Source organism: Diadema antillarum, unplaced genomic scaffold (genome assembly GCF_040938485.1).
Source record: "Diadema antillarum isolate AM-2024a unplaced genomic scaffold, OU_Dant_1.0 seq00000566_RagTag, whole genome shotgun sequence".
Taxonomy (NCBI): Eukaryota; Metazoa; Echinodermata; class Echinoidea; order Diadematoida; family Diadematidae; genus Diadema; species Diadema antillarum.
The window spans coordinates 40,267-64,691 of record NW_027271505.1 but is presented as its reverse complement, the minus strand read 5'-3'; the positions used below and the strand labels follow the sequence as shown (position 1 = coordinate 64,691).

The 24,425-nt window shown below is 38.6% G+C and overlaps 1 protein-coding gene across 1 annotated transcript; it reads left to right on the top strand.

Moving 5' to 3' along the window:
* Positions 1–4,142: 4,142 nt before the first annotated feature.
* On the top strand, positions 4,143–23,384 carry LOC139735243 (ATP-dependent RNA helicase SUPV3L1, mitochondrial-like). The gene is made up of 15 exons (XM_071645998.1): positions 4,143–4,566; positions 5,410–5,487; positions 5,969–6,191; positions 6,747–6,915; positions 7,907–8,018; positions 9,114–9,191; positions 9,730–9,873; positions 11,706–11,834; positions 12,666–12,759; positions 15,084–15,174; positions 17,547–17,756; positions 18,636–18,812; positions 20,014–20,162; positions 21,356–21,546; positions 23,011–23,384. The coding sequence occupies exons 1-15, from the start codon at positions 4,185–4,187 to the stop codon at positions 23,382–23,384; spliced, it is 2,601 nt and encodes an 866-aa protein (XP_071502099.1). The 5' UTR covers positions 4,143–4,184.
* Positions 23,385–24,425: the final 1,041 nt, after the last annotated feature.

The following is a 24,425-nucleotide window of genomic DNA, read 5'->3' as shown; positions in this document are numbered from 1 at the left end:
ATGGTCCTCTGACAGCCATTACATGTTGACTGCTACTTGTATGATTATGCTACAAACTGCAATTTCTTGATTTTTTTAAAATCAATATGTGTATCACAAATGTTCTATCACTCTATTTTATCATTTCCTTTACACCCACTAAGCTCTGCCCCTCAAACAGTGATAATCTTATCTTTTGTGGTGTCATCAACAGTAAAGTCAGGTGAAATAAGCATCGCAGTGCCTAATGTTGTACAAGTCAAATACAGCTGTACAAATGCACAAACTCACCATAGTAAGACAGGTCTCACAGAATAACACCTCCGACCCTTGCAATTGTAATGGTCACTGCTCTGTGGAAAATGTTTGAGGAGTGAGAGTACAGCAAGAAAAGAAATGGAAATATATCTTATGAGACCTGTCTTGATGTTATGAGCTGGTGCACTTGGTAATGACAAGTTTCATACCAAAAGGTATTGTTAAACTTATTTCACCTGACTGTACTGTTGATGATGTCACAAAAGGCAAGAATGATTGTTTTTTTTTTTTAGTGTGTACGTCTCTTTAGGAGTGGAGCTTAGTGGATGCAGGTAAATGAAAAATTTAGTACCGCTAAAAACATTTGCTACATATTTCGATCCAACAATTCCAGACCTTGCGATGTGAAGACATATTCACGTGTGCATAATCTATCATGGACCCAGAATTGGATGTCATGCAAGCAACATGCCTGCAAGCTTATTTACCTGCCCTAACCTTCCTCTGGGTGAAGTGTGAGAATTTGGCACACTCAGTTGATGTTTCTTTTCTCAAGAATGATTATCTCATAGAGGATGTGGTATCAATCTAGTGTGTAGGAGGAAGTGAGGATGAAATAAGCATTTGGCATAAAACCACATCATTACGTCTACAAACAGATTGTATGTCAATTCTTGTCAGTGTTGTTGTTTTCTCACTATAAACGCATGTGATGAGATGAGCATTCTTTCCTGTAATTGGACGCCATTGAAGGGTTCGTCAGAATAAAACCAAGGTCTGTCTCCAACCATTTGATATCACATACACTGTACTTGTAAGTTATTCCTATTAGTAGTTCTGATGTCATGTTAGTCTTATTACAGGATGCAATGACTAGTCAATGTTGTTGAGGGTCATGGCATTGATGATTATATTCTCAGAATCACTGTCATTTGATTTCAGATATGCAATCACCTCTTCAGATACTTAGCAATTGTGGGCCCTTCCCTTTTGGATAAAAACTAGGTTCAAACAATAAATACAAGTTACAGTGTAATTATGTGATAAATGAAGTATACATGTATTTGATTTTCATTTATATTCTGAAACAGTGGTATCATGCACAGGTGTTTGATCGTGAAATGTATAGTGTTATATTACACATATTACACAAATACTTTGCAGGACTTGTTTGTGCGAATGTTGGTGTGTGTGTGTGTGTATGTGTGTGTGTGCGTGTGTGTGTGTGTTTTTGTGTGTGTATGTGAATCTGTGTCTGCAAAGTAAGAGAAAGTATTATCCATATGGAATATACGAGTGAATTTCCATAAACTTGATGCATATGTTGTATATTGGGCTAAGCTTTCATGATCAATTTACCAGAAATTGAAATTACAGAAAAGGTTGATGCTGTCATTGTTTTCACTGAACATTTGTGAACTTGTATTCATGCTACATGAAGCAATTGTCTTCAAGGAGCGAAAGAAAAGAAGATACTGTGTCACAAGATTCTCAAGTGGCTGGAAGTGAGTACAGTGCACTCCCGTTATAACGATCATGGTTATAACGAAATTCCGGTTACGACAACGAAAAAATTTGGCTCCAACGTTATCAGCTCTATGTTCTTTATTGTTAATTTGTTCGGTCATAACGAAATTTTGATACAACGAAAGAAAGCTGCCGGTCCCGAGCACTTTGTTATAGCGGGAGTCCACTGTACCAGTAACTCTCATCTATCTAATATCAAATTTTTGACAAGAGTGAATGTGTCTAGAATGTACGACTGACATGATGTTGTACAATGTCACAATTTTTAGAGACCTGTTTAGGTTATTTATTTGGAATGGTGAATCTTATACTAGTAGCTGTCATTTGTAAGATACAGCCATGTAGGTACATGTATATTAGCAAATAAAAAGAGAAGAAAAAAGTTAACCTTACTCAGCTCAGCATCAGCAGCTTTCCATCTGATGTTCAATATTGATGTAACATATTGTTTTGCTATGGTTGTGTTTCCTGGGAGGGGTGAGAAAATGATTGCTGGGCGGGTGAGCGTGAGATGGGTTGCTGGTGAGTGAGACTCACAGAAGGCGAGAGACTTAGTAGGTCTGTGTCCATTCATTGTTAATTTTTTTATCATAAGAGTTGTTCCATGATGAAACAATGACTGAATTGAGGTAAGATTTTAACACATGCCTATAGATGGTTGAGCAAGAAATTGGTACATGTATAACCAAGCAGACATAAACATGACATTCCAAAATATCTCTATTAACCCTTTCTGTGCCAATGACTTAAATATGCACAAATTTCATACACATCCCTATGCACAGGAAATTAATGTGGCATCCAGAGGGTTAATGGATATCACTTCCTATCTTAATTAAGTCAACTAAGTGTAGATTCTGCACATGAAGAGTTTCATTGCCAAACGAGCCAACTCCATTCTTCTTAAATTTAGATATTGGTGATTGAAGCTGCTAAAAACAAAAACAAAATATCAAATATATCTTTAATCGTAACTTCAGAATATTCCTTGTTATGTCACAAGTGAGGTATTACTGGAAAGGTTTAATTTTGCTTTTTCTGATGATTGACTTAGTTTGGAATATTTAAAAATAGTGCTTAGCTCATTTTGAATTAAAAATCTTCACATTCTCTTCCTGTTTCCTCCATCTCTCCAAGAGAATTTCTGAGTTATTTTGGAAAGCCACACAGGCAGGAAAGCTCGCCAGCCTGGCCTTATTCTGGGATCAAAGTGCGGTCAATCATGCTCACAGGCTTCTGATTGGATACTGCTGGATTTGGAACCCTTTTGGAGCAAAACTCATTTTCCACTGCCTGATTTCAAACAAGAATGTCAAAACTTTAAAGGGACAATATCGGTTAAAGGGATGGTTCACTATTGGTGGTTTGGGCTTTTAACTATTTGTGAGATACCAAGAAAACACTTATGATAATATAGTACAGAACATGATTTTAAGAGGAATTCAAAGTTTATTTGATGAAAATCGGGTTTGGAATTACTGAAACATCCAAAAACAACGTAAAACAAAGCGATCATAATAAAGTGTGGGTCCCACACTTTATTAGAATCACTCTTTTTGGATATCTCAGCAACTTCAAAACCAATTTTCATCAAATAAACGTTGAATTCCCTATAGAATTACATGCTCTTTCATATTTCATAAGAGTTTTCTCATTTCTCACCGAAAAAATGTTAGAAACCTGAAGTTGGGTCTCAACCAAAGCTGTACGATAGCTTTAAAATGAGGATTGGGCTTTTAACTTTTTTGTGAGATAGTACCAAGAAACCACTTATGAAAATAGTACAGAGAATACTATTCTAAGAGGAATTCAAAATTCATTTGATGAAAATGGGATTTTAAATGGCTGAGACATCCAAAAACAAAGTAAAACAAAGCAAATGTAATAAAAGGTGGGTTCCGAATTTGATTAGGATCTCTCTTTTTTGGATATCTCGGCTATTTCAAAATCAATTTTCATCAAGTAAACGTTGAATTCCTCTTAGAAGGACATGTTCTTTCAGATTTCATAAGAGATTTCTCAATATCTCACACACACACACAAAAGAAAATGTCAGAAACATGTAATCAGGTCACAACCAAAACTATACAATCCCTTTTTAGAGTATACTGGATAACACTACTAAAAATGAATATATTTTTGGTCAAAGAGTCCAAGTGATGGAAAATAAATTTCTTCCACAAGTCCTCTGCTGAGACTGTGCTCATTCCACAACCCCACCGTTTCTCCTAAACGCCCTCTATCACGAGTTACTCAGTAGTTTGTCGCCCTCTATGAATTACGTAATACATATATGCACACATCTACATGCGTTCGCATTGCATGCATGTTACGTTGTGCCTGAGCATGGGTCGGAAAAGGGAAATTATAGAATGAAGAACCTCATTACCTGAAACAGTTTACGAAGTTAAACAACTACCATGTCAACAACGTGTGGAAAATCGCATATGCTGGCAAGGAGGTTTTCCTGTCTTTCCCTACCAAGCCGGGAAACTATTCGCGTGTCTCCAACTTTTAGCGCGATATCACGACTCAATTGGCCCGCAACTGGCGGGCCAGCGGGACGCGAGCAACCCGCTCGAACTCTCTCAGCTGCCGTACTTTCCGCAAAGCAACTTCATCCTCGTCAGAAATCGTCAAAAGAGGCACGTTTATGTTGGCAAATTCGCAGGAATCTCTCCGATAAAAACGGGGACAAAAATGTGACCGCGTTGTTCATTCCTGTTCCTGTCAAAGCCGCCAACAATCCAGATGACATCAACATTGGCGAAGAGTTGGGTGGCGATTTGAAGAATAAGAAAGGTGAGCTAAACAGCGCGGCGCAGCGGTGTCTCTCTATTCTTGCACTACGTTAGATCTAACGTTAGGTCTATTATGGCTCTACTTCTAAAAAGAATTCAGCAGATTATATATGATTTTTTTAGAACAAACTGTCCTCTGGCATCCTGAGCAATTTGCATTGTATTATGATAAATGAGTGAAGTCGAAGGTAAAATCATGACTAAAAAATGATAAAAATATTATGGGTAAAAATAACGTTGCTTTGCTGGTTAATGTTATTCATTTTCATACAATCTTAATAATATATAACCTTAATAATTATCAATCTAATAAGGGTAAAAATGAGATTATATGAAATTGAGATTATTTCAGAGTTCTAACTGGAATTTTACTTGATGCTTTGTACCATTTATATTAGTTATAATAAGCTTACAAATAAATATCCCTGTATAGGTGCGAGTAAGAGCAAGGTGTCACACGAAATATTTATCTGATCATAATGCTAAGTTTACATGGTATGTAATGTTCTACATTGTTCTCATCTGTTTTAAGATTTTCATTATAATATCTTACGAAGGATAAGCACATCTAAAAAGGAAATTATATAATATGGTGAGCAGACTGTGCTGGCTGCTGTTTGTGGTATGTCTGTCCTTTAAAAAAAAAATCCTATCACCTGTAGATAGACTGATGATGCACAAAAACTTATAAAATATGTAGAACTGCATTTTTGATTCCTCAAGTTTGTGCACCTATTCTGGCACAAGTACAAAGTATGCATATTCCAGTTAAACTTTAAATCATTGATACCTAAACTGATATCAAGGTGTGTATTATTTTGTGTTTTCAAATCAAATCCACTAGATGAGCTACTGAAGATTCTGAACAAGTTCTCAAAGAGGCTGCCAATCCAGAAGCTGGCTGCTGAACAAGGTCTAGATGGTAAGACTACACACACAGTGAGATCATCCCATTCTTACTGAACTCTGCTGCCTATAGCGAGTTATCTGGAGCCCTGTTTGATGCAATATGGACTTTTCTCTCTTTTTTTTTCCTTCTTTTCTTTTATAATGTACATTGTATTCTTTCTTTGACTTGATTTCAAGTTATTGTGAATTTTATTGTGTAGTTTGTACTCATGTTTGTTTCAACCTAATCACATGATCATAAATGATTGCACATATTTATATCATGACATTTGTTTAAGGATCATTTTCAATAAGCCTTTTCTTTAGATATATTCTTTAGATGTTTCATATTTCATCAAATTGATAATAATCATATCACAAACCTTCCTCTCCTAATTTTACTGCCCAGGCAAATTACTTTGAAAGAACAAAATAATTCAGTTTCTCTACTTCCAGATCACATCAAATATGAAGATCGTGCTGAGTAAGAGTATACATAATTTTTTTTCTTTCAGATAATTTGTTCCACCAGAGTTTTGTGAGCTTTCAAAAGTATGTGATGGATGCTGAGGCCCTGGAGCCTGATTTGCATATCATCCTTAGCGACATCCTTGTGGGGGCGGGGCACATCGACGACATCTTTCCCTACTTCATGCGCCATGCTCGCCAGATCTTCCCTGCCCTGGACTGCATGGAAGACCTGAAGAAGATCAGTGACCTCTCTGACCCAGCTCATTGGTAAAGAGGACAAGTTTTACTAACAGTGACACAATTATTGTTCCCTTCAGGCATACAGATCAGACGTGATCTGGATTCTTACATTCAAAAACAAGCAAATAAACAATTTGATAAACAATCAGCCTATACTTCTCTATATTTCTCGCATTTTGTGTGTGTTTGCAAATGGTGACATCATTTATATTCTTGTATATTTTGCAGAAGTTATGATATTGATCGTGATATGATGATGATGGTACAGGTGGTGATGATTATGCTAATGTAAATTTTTAAAAGAAAACAAGGAGCCTATGGTGAGTCCATGAATAGAATCAAGGTTATAATTCATTTTTACAACCTGTTTCTGATTATATGCTGAGGATGAGAAAAATGCAGACCTGTTGTCACTTGTTAATATACCTGTATGTTAAATGACTGAACTCATGTCTGAAGTATAATGACTGTTAGTATTTTGTCTCTATGAACTATGATCTGTTATGAAATTCACATTCTACAACATAATAAAGATTTCCAAATTAGAAGTAATACCATCTTCTGTGCCACCCTCCACCCAAGGTATCCCGAAGCCAGGGCCATTCAGAGGAAGATTGTCTTCCATGCTGGGCCAACCAACAGTGGGAAGACCTACCACGCCCTGGAGAGGTTCAGTACTGCCAAGTCAGGTGTCTACTGTGGACCCCTGAAACTCCTAGCCAATGAGGTGCACAAAAAGACTAATGAAAGGGTGAGTTATCGACAATAAAGCTTGTTATCAATGACAAGATATGATGGTTGTTATAAATAAAGCTACAGGAATCCTTGCATCTGATTGGCTGAGAGCAAATTTGTCATAGAAATGTGGTAGTTGTTATTGATAACAAGTTTTATGAAACGGGACCCAGGTGAGATGCTAGGTAGTGGTAGACAAAGAGTGACCAGAACTGCATCTAGATGTATGCCAAGGTATCTACCACTCGTACCAGTACATTGTATATTTAGCATATTTTTCTTCATCCAAAATAAGTAGTTATTGTTTTTCATTGGCATAGGTTTTGTTTTCATAAATTTGATTCAGCCTGCTTGATAAAAGCAATTTCCCATTTCATACACCAAAAAAGTACATTTGGCCTCAGAATATGTTTTAACCATGCGTCAGTTGTCTCTTTTTCTTTAAACTTTACTGGGTAACCAGGTGCCGGTGCGTAGAAAAAAAATGCTGTGTAAAAAGAAGCGTGAAAATCATGCATAACTGTGGTTTCTACCAATCCAATTACAGTGTTCCAAACTTGTTTCATTTTTTGTGTAAATTGTTACTTCAAACACTGGGGGTTTTATTTTTGCCTTTGGTTCCTGTTATCATTTTACAATAGGTTTTGAATTCATCTTTGCATGCCAACATTTAGTTTCAAGACATAGAAAGGCCATGCTACTTATGATTTTGAATTGCATTGTCCATATTTCATTTGGCTGCCCCAACAATTGCAAACAATAGTCACTTCCTGTGAATTAAACAAGAACAAATATTCATCATCGTAATCTATCCATGATAATAAAAATGATAATGGAGTCTTCTGATCCGATATGTCTGTCACACAGTGACATTTCTTCATTTGGAAAGAGCCATAATTAAAACGAGAGCACAAGAGATTGAATATTAGCCTGCATATCAGTACAGTTTTGTTGCTGTTGAAATAAGAGCCTATGTACTGTTGAGACTTTGTGGTTCTTATTTTCAGGGTATTATGTGTGACCTAGTGACGGGGGAGGAGAGGAAGTTTGCCCATCCTGACTGCATCCCATCTTCTCACGTCGCCTGCACTGTGGAGATGACGAGTGTCTCCCAACCATGTGAGCCATGACACCAATGTCTTTTCTATATCATACCTCAGCCAATGAAGTCCTTAAGATGACATTCTTTAGTGTGATGTGGTATATTTTTGAAAATTATTCTAACTATTCATTGTGTGTGTTTCACAAAGTAGAGTTAAATATTTCCTTTCATAATTATGTTCCCTTTGTTATTCATTCATTAATTGTTTGTTTTGGCTGCAGAATTTTGCAATACCTCTTATTTGCTACATTGACAACTTATTCTGAAATTTAGCATACAATTTTAAAGATTTAAGTTCCTGCTTCACTGTCAAATTGGCAAATTGTACAAATGTATCTTTGTGCAAATCTAATCAAATCAACTAGTTCCATGTAATCTTTCTCCAATGTAAGATATGCAGTGAAATTCAGAGGTAACCATTTACTAATGACAAGATGATAATTTAAGCAGCAAAATTCCCCTGTACTTGATTGTTTGACTCATTTATTCATTCCATAGTGCATATAATCGTTCACTTACTCCTGATTGAATTATCCAGCCACTATTCTTTCAATCACACTGTTAGTCTATTATTCATGATTTGATATGATTCTGCAAAATGGAAATGTTTAATATTTGTCGCCATGAAATTTTCAATGCATTGATCAAGAATCAAAACTAACATGAAAATAAAAATGTGCAAGTTTGCTGTTTCATATATTGTGGTGAACACATGGAATGGCATTCACTGAAAATGAACTTTAATGACAGTACATTAGAGTTCCCTGCATTTGCATTGGCTGCCTTGCCAAACTTGATTTAGGCACATGTGAAACTATCACCTGATCCTTTTTCCTTCGTTTATATATTTGCTCTATTGCTCATGTTCAGCTTACCCCATGACTCCAAAGACAAAAATTTATTTAACTCAGTTGAATGTTAGTAGTGGTTATTTTGTAAGTGTCCTGCTTCACATTTATTGATCTGTTGCTTCCATCATCATTTTGATTCCCCATGCCTATTCAGATGCCATGCAACCATTCTTAAATGGGATATATAATTTTTCTCTTGCTCAGATGCCATGCAACCATTCTGAAATGAGTTACAGTGTATATCACTTTTCTCCTACTCAGACGAGGTTGCTGTGGTGGATGAGATTCAAATGTTGAGAGACCCTACTCGTGGCTGGGCGTGGACTAGAGCACTGCTTGGTAAATCCTATCGTCTCATTTAAGAAACCATACAATATTTGAGAGCTTTTACTAAAGATATGAACCTCTCTTATCTGTATTAAATATGTAACAATTTCCCCCACCAAACTTGAGGCACAATTCTCACCATTTAGAGAGCCTCCTGTATTCTCCCAATAATAGAATCACTGGAAAAGCTGTGAAATCGTTGTGTGGTTGAATAATGAGTAAGTAAACATGAAATGTTTGTCCAGTACATCATAAGCCTTCTTGTATATGAAAGGTTTGAAACAACCGCCGTTACTTTTTTCTCTGTGCGCATGGTTGTGAAGAAATTCAGATTATACTATGACCTGTCAATCTGTCCAGCTGTCACCGCCATTATAACCTATAGTACTCTTTCTGTGATATCACAGATGTTTTGCTGTCGATCATATCCATGGGTGAAATGCTTGGTATGATTATAGTATCTTGTAAGAGAAGACTATTTGCACTAATTTGAATGATGACATTGTATAATGAGTCATTCTGTTTGCTGTGTATGGAATGCCAACACCAGGGGTCAATGCAAAGGAGATTCACCTGTGCGGGGAGCCAGCGGCCATCGACCTCATTCAGCAACTGACCGTCTCGACTGGGGAGGAGCTAGAAGTGAGACACTACAAGAGACTCACTCCACTGAAGATTTTGGATGAAGCGCTGGGTAGGGAGATCATAAAGGGATGTTACACTTTTGGCTGAGATGGGGCTAGAGGTTTCCGACATTTTTTTATAATGATTTTTTGAGATAATTAGAAACCTGTTATAACATATATGAAAGAGTATATAATTCTAAGAGGTATTCAAAGTTTAATTGATGTAAATTGGCTTTGAAAACAAAGAAATCCTAATAAAAGGTTTGGACCCACCTTCTATTCGGATCGCTTTGTTTTACTTTGTTTGTGGATATCTCTACCATTTCAAAAAGGATTTTCCTCAAATGAACTTTGAATTCCTCTTAGAATTGTATGCTCTTTAACATTTCATAAACTGATCTCTAAGTACCTTGCAAAGAGTTGAAGGCTAAATCCTCACCTCAACCAATTACTATACTCTCCCTTCAATTTGTGATAACAGAAAGCTTTAGTTAACTACACTAACCTCTCTGAAGTGAACACTACTATTACAGAGAGCTCTGGAATGTTATCACTCCAGCTTTGCCTTGCACCAGTTCTGCCAAGCAAATCAAGAGGGAAAGTGTGGATTAAATTTGTTCAAGGGTGCTAAAGCCAGGCAGGATTTAAAAGTCAGGATCTTGTCTTCTAAAGTTCTGATCTTATCCAGTTATCACTGTCATGTGAGTTACGAACCTTTACAAAGATCCATATATATACCAGGTAGTCTATATTATAAACACTGTCCAGGACATCAGTGAGTTTTCAGCTCTTACTTGATAATGATACTGTAAACATTTTCATTTTCAGGAGATTAAATGTTTACGCTGAGCAGCTCAAAAACATATTCGTGGATTATCAAATTTGCATTGCTTTCTCGTACCTATTCTACCAATTCACAAAAAATACAGAATTTGATTTGACATTCCCAGGCATAAATAATTAATGAACTACTTTACTGCGCAACATGCATACAGATATGTGCGTATCAGGCCTGACTCTAGACAATTTCACATTTACACAAACAATCCATTTGAATGAACCATGCCTGTACTGGCAGCCACTAACATATGCACATATGCTCAAAATGTGCATAGAAAAGTGTGAAGATATTTTCATGGATTTATCCTTTACAATTCGCGCTAGCCAAAAATTATTCCAAAATCCACGAAAATAAAAATTCTGCAAATATTGGGATTTTTGCTCAGGGCATTTCCACTGTGGTGTGGTCAAAGTGTTTGAAGTGCCCTGTAATAGATTCACAGCATGATAAAGTACCCTAGTCACTGGAATCAAACTTCAGTTTACACTGTATTCACTCCATACCATGTGGAGTTGGACAGCTAGGCTGCCACTTTCAAATGCGCACATGCTATTAAAATCCAGCCACAGTAGCATTCAACTTCCTTAATGGGTTCCCATTCATGCACCCTGGTGTAGAGGAGCATTTTAGTTACAGTGTATTAACACTGAAGGACACAGATTTGTAGAAGGCAGGGCTTGAACCCAAGACCTCCCTTTTGGAAGCACAGTGTACTAACCAGTAGACCATGTTGCCTGGAGTATATGAACTATGTGACCCAAATTCATGAAGGTGGTACAATTGAACAATTGTTCAATTTTATGCAAATTTCTTCTGCGTATATACGATTGACGGATTATGTACGCCAACAGACGTATAGTAGCAAGCGTGCATTGATACACAAATGTCAAAGGTACGCCTAATTAACGCTAATTTTAGACCATGGTACAAATTTGGTACCTTGGTACCATTGTCTACGTTTAAACCACCGTTGTGAATTCGGGCCTATGATGCTAATTATGCCAGAGATTTCACGGATGATATTTCAATAATTGGTTTCTTTGTTCCTGACGTCACCAGGGAGTCTGGAGAATGTAAGACCAGGAGACTGTATCGTGGCCTTCAGTAAGAATGACCTTTACTCCATCAGCAGACAGCTGGAGGCAATGGGAAAAGAGTGCGCTGTCATCTACGGCTCCCTGCCCCCAGGTGGGTGGTCACTGTATTTCAGTAAAGTGCATGCTTGGATGTTCATAGTATTTCAGTAAAGTGCATTCTTGGATGGTCATAGTATTTCAGTAGAGTACATGTTTGGATGGTCACAGTATTTCAGTGTAGTGCATGCTTGGGAGTAGAATATATTACTTGCCACTCATTCATACTGGGTCCCATGCAGGACTTTCCCCTCGAAAACCAGTGTGGCTGCTCACCAGGACTTCTCCCAGTGTTCCCCTGAAGCTTGTGGGGGTCCGGGAACAACATTTGGGAGAGTGACAGTTGGCTCTATATTGATAGCGCTTGGCTGTATTCATCAAATGTGTGAATTCTGGTGTTCTGTGGCATGGCACTACTTGAATGACAGTTCTCCGCGCAGCTCGTGGACAGTTGATAGGAGTGTGTGACCCATTGTGAAAATGGGGAATATCTGCACTTACAAGCTCACTTTCTGATATAATACTATCCATCAGCAAAAAATCTTTTTTCACTCAATAGCACTCAGGAGACTTATTAGCTCTCATTAAGTTAGTCTTGATAGAATTTGCAAAATTTATGTAAATAATAGCTCTAGGTATTGCCACTGAATGGAAACAGTGTACATAGATTGTGATGGATTTCAAATTCATTCTAGAATTGATAGGTTAGTTAGTATTTCCACTTGTGTTGACCTAATTTCGTATATAACTCTGAATGAGTAGCATTATTTGCCCAATAGTGTAAACATGTGTACCAGAAGACAGATGACATTCTTTAACTCTGTGTATTCTGATTGTTCTGAAGCATGATGGGATACCATGTCATGTATTCTTTCTCTTTATGTAGGAGCCAAACTCAGCCAGGCAGCAAAGTTCAATGACCCTGAGGATCCCTGTAAGATTTTGATTGCTACAGATGCCATCGGCATGGGACTGAATCTGTGAGTGTTACGCGAGGGATTTGCTAACTGCTTCTTAAAGGGAATACATAACTCTCACATGCCTACAGAAACTGTCAATTTTTGTTCTAAAATATGACACTGATAATACAATTCTAGTCGGGTAAAGGGAAAATTTTGAAAGATTAGCCAAAAGGGTAAAACAACAGTATTGCAATCTCAGAGCATGTGCAATTGTAGCTGCTATGTAATGTTTGGTAATCGATTACTAATCAAGCCATAGCAATATACATCAATGTTCTGCTCAAGAGGGCATTGCATGCAACTTGCTGTGAAATGCTACTGCTGGGGCATGATCGGTCATCATGTAGTGTTTAACCTACCCACAACTGAACAGGAAGAATCAAAATTATTTTACACTTGTGATGTCAAAATACTCAAAAACCCACTCATTATCCTGGCAAATTGCATCAGCCAGACAAGTTTCTTGGTAGATCCTTTTGATGTTTTACAAGCAATTTTGAAGTTGTGAGAGATGAAGTTTGAGCTCTTCTGAGAACTATGTTTTACCTTTAAAGGGGCATAGTCCCGGGAGTGTAGAGGGCGCTGTTGATGATACTGCCGATCACCGTTAGCATTGATACGAAAATTACTGAAGTTGAGCTGTCATCAAGAGTAAAGTGCGTAGGTGTTGCTAAGTAACGTTGCCTTCGTTGTCTTCTCTGCGCATCGCGCAGTCTGTAGTAATGCCAGGGTGCGTGCATATGTGCTTGTTATTATGACATCACAAAAGAAGTTTGCTAAAGCTGTCATCCCCTTGGCCGAATCAAGAGCCGAACTGTGATCGGACCACTGACTACAGTGGATCGGACTTCTTCGGATTTGGGGAAGTGGGCCAAAGCGTATGCGCTGAAGAGGAGTCAATAGCGTAGGTCTCTATAGGAAACTTGCGCCGTGCGCCCGCGTACTGATTTGACTAAAACACCGGCACCATGCACCTTTAACCCTAAAAGGGGGGGGGGGGGGTGGGGGGTGGGGGCGGAATCCGCCCCCCCCTCGACGTTTTGCGCTATAATTCTGTTACGCGAGAAGGCCTCGTCGCGAGGCTTCTTGACTTTGTTTGTTCAAGTCTCGCGCAACTTTTGAGACCAAGTTTGCGACGTCCGCGCGTACTTTTGCGAAGCCACGCCCATTTTTGTAACGGAATGTCGCCCCAAAACGGGCACAATTTTGTAATTTTGTGTACATTTCCTATGGAAAACAGTGCTCTGTCGTGAAAATCATAAAAACCTGATTATTTTTACAATTAATCACTTTCATTGATTAGTTTTGTGGTAATTATGGTAGAAAAGTGGTCAGTGACAATTTCCAATGAAAAAACAAAGAAAAAACAAAAGTTGAAAAACGAGGAAATACATAAGAAATTCTGAAAATAATAAAATACATAAGAATTGAAATTAATTTTGGAAGTTTTTGTGATGTACAATCGTTGAATATGCTGAAACAGATTTACAGACCAAAAATTAGACTCTCAATGCTTTTAATTAGGCAAAAATATGATCTTGAGCTTAATTTGCATAATTAATTAATTAAAATTAGAAATTGATTGTTTCAAAAAATCTTATGACACAATCTTGTAGATTATGACGCGGGTCTCACGCATGCAAAATTTCATCGCGATCGCGCCACCGATGGCCGAGATCTCAGGGGGGGGCGGAATCCATCCCCCCCCGGCCTGAGCATAGCCAAAAAAGCCCGGCCCCTTTAGGGTTAAGTGGAGCAACTTAATATTGAAATCACAATAAATGTTTGTCTACAAACATTTGTGTACTGTGAAGTACTGGGTAGTTTTCTTTGTCTCTGTCTCTTCCTATTTCTTTCTTATCAGTTTCTAGAAAAAGAAAAGAAAACCTCTTCAGATCTTCACATCAGAGATCTTCTGAAGCTTTTCTAGGCTATGTCATTCGCAGTCATTGATTTACCAGCTAGATGCAAAGGGGAAAGCAATAATTCCATCCTTGCGCAATCTTATGGCTGTCTTTTGAATTTAAAAAAGAAAAGAATTAGATTTTGCAAGGTTCATGATCTTGATTTATTTTTGCAAATGTTAGACCTTCCTCCTGCGGCTATTTGTCCTTATCATATCCTCAAGGAATTGCATTTTATTGGAGATATTGTACCTCAAAAAAGTCCATGCTTTATCTGTATACATTAAAGGTGTTACATGTGTGAGAACTCTGCAATGGTACTATCAAAATCTATATCCTTATGAAGCAGAGGTTTAATGGAAAAGTAGTCATACAGCCCGAAACTTTGTGCAGATTGACAGTCATTTATTTCCTTGATTTTATTGTTCTGTGACATAGGAGCATCAAAAGGGTGATTTTCAACACCCTCATCCGTCCGACAATCAATGAGAAAGGAGAAAAGGAAATGGACAGACTTACAACTTCTCAGGTAAGTTTCATCTATGCAAATTAGCTTTGATCCAACTAAAGAGATAAACAGCTAGCTTTGTAGAACTTCAAAGCCTAGAGGAAGGACTGAGTTTAATGCTGAACTTATGAGCATAATTCTTGATGCATCTTGATTTTGGTTCATCCAAGTTGTTCTTATTATCAGTATCCAATTCACTCAATAATTTGAAGATGATGGTTGTATGAGTCTAGTAGAGGGAATAGTTTCCCTTTGCGAAATTGAATAGCAGTTTTAGTCGATGGACTTACATTTTAAGCAAAATAGTGTATAATGCTGTGTAATAAATTGCTATACAAATGGAATTTGGTATAGTAGTCATACCCAAATTCAAAGCGAATGGCTATGCAATACCAGTAAAATAATTCCCAGTGCCCATGGGAAAATTAGGTGGAAAGTTATTTATTTCAATTTTATCAATGTGCTGAGCCCATTTCCATGTAGCACAATTTATTGCCACAAATGACACATCTTCAATTAAATCTCCTCCATCTACACTGTTGTGGCTTAGTGGATATGATAATGAACTGTTAATCTGAGGTCTGGCATTCAAGTCCCTTGGCTGCAGTGTTTGTGACCCTAGGCCAGGCACTTTATTCTCATTGCCTGGCCCTTTTTTTTTTTCTTCTTCTTTTTTTTTTTTTTTTTTTTTTTTTTTTGGGGGGGGGGACTTATAGCCATTGGTTGGTTGTTTGCTTAGGCCCCCATCTCACTAGGAAGGTGACCATGGCGACCATGGCGATCTGTGAAGATTTAACAAATTGTGTCGCGATCGCCGTCCGTCTCCATTTTTTGGCCTCCGAGGCGATTACACTACGGTTTCTCCATGCTCAACCTGCGCTGTAGGCGATAGCGCCACGATGATAATACGACTCTGCCACGTTATTGCCGCATTTCCAGGCCGACGAGACGCGCTGCTTCTACGATCGATCCGACTGTGCTGCAATATTCGTACGCTTATCAAGACCTCGTTACAACAGTGATACGATCGGAGCGACAATGATATGTTTACGCTGGACTCATGCTACGATTTCAAGCGATCGGGTTATAAAATGGGTTTCATGATTGAATTTCTTCAGGCAGATGTCAGTGTCAAACCAACATGGATATGCAGAATATGGTTTTACCCTTATATCTTAGCATTCTAGAACACACCAGTTAGAACCTGATGTGAAATTGCACTATTAGTTAAGTCAATCATTCAATTGAAAGGATAAAATGAGTATATAATATTAAAGAACCGGCTTATGAGCAAACTACAAATCGTATCCTACAATGAGACAATTTTATGAAGATATATTTGAAAATATTACAACTTAATTTTTACTTTCATTGACTTGTGATGATATATGACAAACAAACAATTTAATAAACAAAGTAGATACGTACTGAGTGTACGTTGAAAAATTAATTTTATACGTTTTTCTTCATGTCCACCTTCCTGGTCTGTGCATCACTTTCTATCGTTCATGATTGGTTCCTGTTACGTAATACTGTAAAAAGTGGTAATTTTCATGGGCGATGGGAGCCGCTTTTGATGCGCTTGAGTTATGCTTTGCGCGATGGTACCCCGTCAAAGCTACGAATATGGAGCTTTTAATGCGCTCGTGATGCGATGGTGATACGCTCTAAAACCATGGCGATCGGTCGCGACCTCGCTACTAAGGTTTTGGACATGTTCAAAACTTCCGTAGCGAGGTCGCCAACCATGGCGATGGTGGCGATCCTCCGCGCTTCTGAACCACTCAAGATACGATGGAAAAGATTTAAAGCGATCAAGCCACGATCCGCCACGCTTTGTCGATTTTTTATGATCGTAGCGGAATCGCCGTCTAGTGAGATGGGGGTATTACAGGCATTCATAGTTTTTCATGGCAGCCATGTTAAATCACAATACAGCAAATTAAAATTTTTTTCTCACTTTTCTGAACTCTTTGATTGATATCTTTCAAATAGTTCAGTGACAAAACAATCATTAAACCAAATATTACAATGGAATTTTCTACAATATACATTCATAACAGAGATTGTGTTTGTATTCTAACAATTAAAAACAAGAACTGTTAACTGAAATTCCTAAGATATGCCTAACTTGGGGTTTGCAGTGCGAAAATATGCACAGGCTCACGTACACACACAGATCTGCATGGAAGATGAACAGTATCATTATCTTCAAAACCATAACTCATTGAGAGCATGTTACATGTCATGTTATATGAAAATAACTCATGGTAGAGGGGTTTCTTTGGTCTATAAATTCCCTCTTGATGTTGCATTTCTGCATCAGCAGGAGCATCTTTTCTTTTCTTTTCTGTTCTGTAATTTATCTCTCAATCCTGATGTCAAATCCACAGGCCTTGCAGATTGCTGGAAGGGCAGGAAGATATGGCACTCAGTTTGAGGAGGGAGAAGCGACAACTTTTCACGCCACAGACCTGCCCCTCCTGAAGGAGATCTTGGCACACCCCGTAGAGACAATAGAAGCTGCCGGGCTCCATCCCACGGCAGAGCAGATCGAACTCTTTGCCTACCACTTGCCTGATGCCACACTCTCCAATTTGATTGTGAGTTAATTATATTATATTGGATGGCTATGAATGGGATTCCAGGCAATATTGCACGAGTTAGGGTCAATATTGCACGAATCAAAGATGAGTGCAATATTGACACTAACGAGTGCAATATTGACACTAACGAGTGCAATATTGACACTAACGAGTGCAATATTCCCTGGTATTCCATGAATTAATGCCATCCAATATAATTACTATCATCTACAATCAAGTAGAGCAAGCATAAACTGCACAATAATACCGAGCTTCTACTCGTCTTTGAAGTTGACTTGGCAGTCACATCCCAGCGCTGAAAAGGGGAAGCCCCTAAAACTGCGTGTAAAGCAAGCAACTAGCAAAATGTTTGCACGCTTGTGAACTGTAACAAAATGATGCGCACTAGTAGCAAGCATTTGCGCACTCAGCAAACGCTTGTTGTGTTCAAAATGCTTCTATATTGGGAAATTGGGTGATTTTCAGCACGTGTGTATGGGTGGAAATCAGCTGCTTGGCAGAGGTCTGCGCTCTCCGAGTGCTTTTCGAGTATGGAATTGGGTTTGATATCTGCCTCTCAGACACTGGTAAATTTCAGTTTACGATTGTTATTATCATGATAAATACGGTTTATGTTCATCATGAGAATAAGAATAGTTTTAACTTTTCATGATTTATGAGTGGAAAAATGAGCAAAGAAAATGGGATTCCTTCGGGTTCTTTGCACATTTTTCCACTAATTAATTATATTCATTTTCTGATCAGTTTCCCTCTGTTTGCGTTTATTTATGATTTAGGAAGAATCTAAAAATCCCAGATGGTATACAAGCTACTGACCCATTTCCATTCATGATAGAAGGTTTGATGATGACTTCTTGCTTGTTCTGCACAATCCAGGATATTTTCATCACCTTGTCCCAAGTGGAGAAGAATTATTTTGTGTGCAATGTGGATGACTTCAAGTTCCTAGCTGACATGATCCAGCATGTTCCCCTCCATCTCCGTGCTCGCTATGTCTTCTGCTGCGCTCCCATCAACCGCAAACTACCCTTCATCTGCACCATGTTCCTCAAGGTAAGGTCAATAGTAGGTTACTAGGTGTGGATTTCCTCTGGAGAGATAGCACTAGTAGGCCTACTACTCACATCCCACTTCATTCTCTTTTAACCGTTTAGGACCGGCTAATTTTGCTGCAACACGCATTACCCAAAGACACTTGCCCAAGTATTCTTTGAACTCATCCTCAACGGCTGAATTATTGTCTTAACATGTAAAATCTGTCCCAAGAAGCATCTTGTGTAGCTGAAAATGTACTCATTTGAATCTTATTGTAAAATATTGTATTTTTCATATACGTATATTTTATTTTCAGGAAAGATCTTATTTTGTGTTTGTTCGTTTGTTCATTCAGGAATTTTTTTTTTTTCAAGGAAAAAAAAATCGTAATTGAAATTCCAGGATTAGAGATAGGTATTCTATCTGAAAGGTTGTGGCAATGAATAGTGAATGAATTCATGTAGGGCCATTCAGTGGTGTGTCCCATTTCTGTAGACTTTCAGATAAGAATTCTACATAAAATCAATTATATGATAAAATCATGCAATCTATGACTTACCTCTGGCCTCAGTCGCTGAAACGCTTATCCAGATGGAAAGACACCCTAAAATTTAAAAAGAAAAGGCCTGTGTACCACTTATTTCATATGAGGCAATTGAATATGTCCCTTAATAGCATGCTTTCATTCCCACAAGCAGAGGTGAGATGCAGGAGTTGATGTGTTTAGTCTCCTGCAATGTATGATAGTACTAAGATATATGCAAGAGATGCAATTTTCATCAAGTTGCAACCTTCTAAAGTAGCAAAAATAATTCTTCAAATGGCCTATAATCTGAGGTGGCGTCATTTTGATGTGATAGTGTGTACTGAGCAGATTCTTTGTGAAGTACCGGTATGTTTTGTGTGTTTACTGTTACGCAATTGAAATTATGCAACTGAGTTTGAAACCATTAGAAGAGTGTATGATGCAATTATGGATGATGCTTTGTTTTACAGTGCACCAGTGCATGTAGCTGTGCTTGGATCTTGCTGAATGCCTAGGAAACAGCTTGCAGCAGTCCATCCAAGGGAGTTGCATTTGTATGTACTCTTGTTATGATATATTGCATCCCCACACACAACGACAACAACAAAAAGGTACTGCCCCAGGGTAATTCCGCAATAGACTCAGGAAGATGTTTACTTGTGAATCATGTGACTCAACTTTCACTTCCCACAGTTTGCCAGGCAGTACAGCCGCAACATACCCATCACCTTTGACTGGTTCTGTCGCTCCATCGGCTGGCCACTCAGGGTGCCAAAGAACATCCGGGACTTGATGCACCTAGAGGCGGTGCATGACGTGATGGATCTCTACCTGTGGTTGAGGTGATCATCGTAGTGGTGGTGTTGATGGTGGTGGTGGTAGCTTTGATGTTGATTATGGTGCGCAATGGTGGCGATAGTGGTGGTGGTAGTGATATTGGTAATGGTGATGGTAGTGGTGGTAGTGGCTGTTGGTGGTAATGGTGGTGGTGATGATGATAATGATAATTATGATTATAACAATGATATTGATGATGGTTATGATGGTGACCATTTTGGTGATTAAGGTAGTCATGACAATGATGATGACGGTGATCGTTACGATAAAGGTAACAAATGCGACGTTGATTACAATAGAGAAGATAACAATGATCGTGATGATGGTAATGATGAAGATTATTTTGATTAAGGATATGAGAAGACTTATGTAGTAAAGGTGATGAAAAAGGTAATGGATAACAATGATTATGACCATAATGACATTGAGAAAGTGACAACAAGAACAAATATTTGAACACAAACATTTTCTAGTAGAGTAATGCATGATAAGCAAGGGAAGATAAGGGAGAAAGGATATACAGTAGGACCTCGATTATCTGGATCTCTTATATCAAGACGTCGCCTGGCTGACATCGTTTTTAATGTTTTCATGTATATTCAGTGCCAAATCTCATTCAAAACAAACACACGTTCAACCAGTATCGTGCAAATACACAACGGGACATATTCCAATCATTACAGCGGAACAGTTCATGAGATGATAATGATGACTGGTGCTGCGCTTGTCACAGGCACTCAGTGAACAGCAGTGGTTACAGTACAATGTAGTAGCAGTATTCAACGCGTCACAATATTGATCTCATTGTCGGTCGATATCGATCACACAGATAATAGATAAAGAGATATTTTACATATATTTCATTTTATTTCCGTATCATGTACTATGAAAAATGACATTGCCATGCAGATGATCATACTATAATGAATTGGTAATAACATGTGTATACCCTGAGCATGATATGCTAGAAATGCTGTATTTGAGCATATCTCTCTTATCCGGCCAAATCGGTAATCTGGACGCCCGCCGATCCCGACGTGGCCGGATAATCAAGTTCCTTGTGTATAATGGAATTTGGACTATGAAATTAAAAAATGGAATGCTTGATGAACAGAGAGACTTTGGGAAAGTTTAAAGGTGTATACCATGACCAATATATGGAGTGACCACAAATCTTTCGTTGCCATCTTCACCACAGCTACCGCTTCATGGACATGTTTCCAGACACTGCCCTCATCCAAGACATCCAAGGCGAGCTGGACGACATCATCCAGATGGGTGTGATCAACATCACAAGGCTGATCCGGGCCAGCGAGACGAGATCCAACGGGATGACCTCCCTCCCTGACCCAGACATTCAGGAGAGGAAGAGGCATGGCAAGAGAGGAGGTGAGACGGGAACCTTGAGTACAGCATAAGATGTTATTTTCGCAGGGTTTAATTTTAACGAACTTCGCTGATCACTGATGGACCACATAATCTAGCAACATGCGAAAGTACCGTATGTCCCAAAAAAAATTACAACGGTACCCTCTGCAATAGCTTTAAAAATAGTGAATCAATCCAAATACAATTTCAGGGTATGAAACTATAACTCATTGCCCACATCTTACAGAAAACCCCATTCGATTTGCTTCAGTGATCAAAGAGAAATGAGGAATTTTGTAGAGCATGTCAGAAATCTCTTCCCTCTATCTGTCTATCTGTTCTGTCTGTTGTGTTCACACATTAATTTGCATTTCCAAGAGCATTTACATTTAGATGGTTTAATCATATTGGGTATTATCAATGCGAAAAGTGAATTGTAATTTTTTTGGGGGACATACTGTATAGCAAGCAGACGGGCATTAGTGCACTTACGATAACCTGGAAGTTAAAATCACAAAAATCACATCTCGGAAAAATGTCTGTTGCCTCCTCATTTGTGAAAATATCAGTACGCTTAGATAATAGCTTTTACAGTACCCTGCGTTGATCCCTTCCGAAAGATCTGCAAAGGACTATGACCACAATTTATAGTGCAAGCGGGAGTAGACATGTTTGATTTGCACATTTATTAGTAAGGGCAGAATTAAAAGATGCACTGGTTGATAGGTAAACAGCTGCGTGTGGCAGGTAGTTCCAAAAGTTGACTGTTTCTCAGAAAAATGACTGACTGAAAGGTGTTGATGAACGCTGGAAGACACAGAACTGCTTGTCATGACTGCATCTGCTTCTCTGTGGTTTATATTCAGCAGATGCCATGGGTGGGATGGGACATCTAATGCTCCACTAAACATTTTGAAGAGCGTTGTCAGCCTATGGTGCTGTCTTTGTGTCTCAAGTCTGGACAAATACTCCATTTATACACAAAGTTGGGCACAGGAATGCTCCTGAAGTGTTTCTACTTGTGCCCTTTTGAGTTCGTTCACCCACGGAGAGTCACCGCTTGCCGAGACTGCACACAAAGGCCCGAATTCATGAAGGTGGTACAATTGAAAACCACGGTTTAAACCATGGACAATTTGTATGGAGTGCCAAGTGTCGCATGGCCTATTTCGTTACGAAATCAGTCATTTTGTTGACGAAATGATCATTTCGTAACGAAATAGGCCATGCGACACTTAGTGCTCCATACAAATTGTCCATGGTTTAAACTGTGGTTTTCAATTGTACCACCTTCGTGAATTCGGGCCTTTGTGTCTGAGAGAGACATAACTGTCATGGTCATGAGATTGAATGAAGGGGAAAAAGTGTTGACAATGATGATAAGGTTTTTATCTGTTCAAATCACAGCTTTATGAAAGTGAATGCCACATTTTCGCAAGGCAGTGATGTGATTTTGTAACTTTTGTAACTTTTTCACCCCAACAGATGTGACTATTTCTAGGCCTGACGACCAACAGTCCAGTGGAATGACAGGAGGCAGTGGCAGTGATGGTGAGTTAGGCTCTCAGGATTCTTCCGAGGATGGCACGGGCCGACCAAAGAGGGCGCCATCAGGCTCATTGGGAGGTCGAAGGTCAAGCACAGAGGACCTCTCAAGGAAGCTGGGTGGGTTGTCCGGTCGTCTTAGTAAGGAGCTGGTCAAGCAAGGTCTGATCTCTGAAGAGATGTTGGAACAACTGCAGGCTGAGTGGAAACGGGCAAGCCGCAGGAGCAGGACGGAGTTCGGTAGTCAGGACAGTGACGGCGACGACGATGGCGGCAAAAAGCCACGGAGGAAAACGGGAAAGCGGAAGAAATAAGAGCATTGTATGAGGTGAAATGTTTGTCGTCATCACCAGGCATTCCCTCTGAGAGGAAAACTGGAACCATCCAAGGATAATAGTACGTCTGATGTGTGCGGAAGACAATCCTGGGGAATATGCACCAAATCTCCGTGTTGACACCACACTGGTGAACGTACCTTTGTGAGGCATGTCATGCACTTCTTTTTACACCTGTATTGTGTTAATCAACATCTATGTAATGGAGATAGAATTATTTGATGACGAACATTTACAGGCAAAGCCAGATGATATTTCAGTGTACTGTTTCTATCATGAAGCACAATGCTGATGAATTAAAAGATACTGCCTTTTTTGTATTAGAGACTGAACATGGAAGATTGAAATGAGATTTATATTTTTGCCAAAGTCAAAAAAAGATTTTTTTCTCAGTCTTCGGCATGTCAGTGACATTCTTATGTGGTGGCAGTTGATATCCAGTCTATCATACGATTATGCAAGAAATCAAAGTTTAGCACAGCAAATACTTACATGTATATGAGGAACATGCTGACACTGAATGTGAATAGGGTTGCTGCTCATCGTAATGGTATAGAATGAAGGTGGATTTGAAATTTCTCGATATCCAAACATATTAAACAATGGACTGTATCAAAGACTAGCTTGACTCCAAGGCCCAAATTCACGAAGGTGGTACAAATGAAACATGGTCAAACCATGGACAAAAACCATGGAGCGCCAAGTGTGGCTTGGAATATTTTGATTACAAATTCAGTAATTTCGTAGATGAAATTATTCTTTTGTAACGAAACGACAACATTTTGTAACTAAATGAACATTTCATCCCACAACGTTAACAAAACGGTCAATTTATTGATGAAACGACCAATTTCGTAACAAAATATTCCATGTGACACTTGGCGCTACATGGTATTTGTCCATGGTTTAAGCAATGGTTTCATTTGTACCACCTTCGTGAATTCGGGCCCAAATGTTCAAATCTCAAAAAAGTCATATGTAGAGATAAAATTAACGCAAATTTTATCACAATAATAAAGT

Coding starts and splice junctions, on each gene's coding strand:
- LOC139735243 (XM_071645998.1), top strand. CDS start 4,185: ATGTCAACAACGTGTGGAAAATCGCATATGCTGGCAAGGAGGTTTTCC. Junction 4,567..5,409: donor CGATTTGAAGAATAAGAAAG/GTGAGCTAAACA, acceptor CAAATCCACTAG/ATGAGCTACTGAAGATTCTG. Junction 12,760..15,083: donor ATCGGCATGGGACTGAATCT/GTGAGTGTTACG, acceptor TCTGTGACATAG/GAGCATCAAAAGGGTGATTT.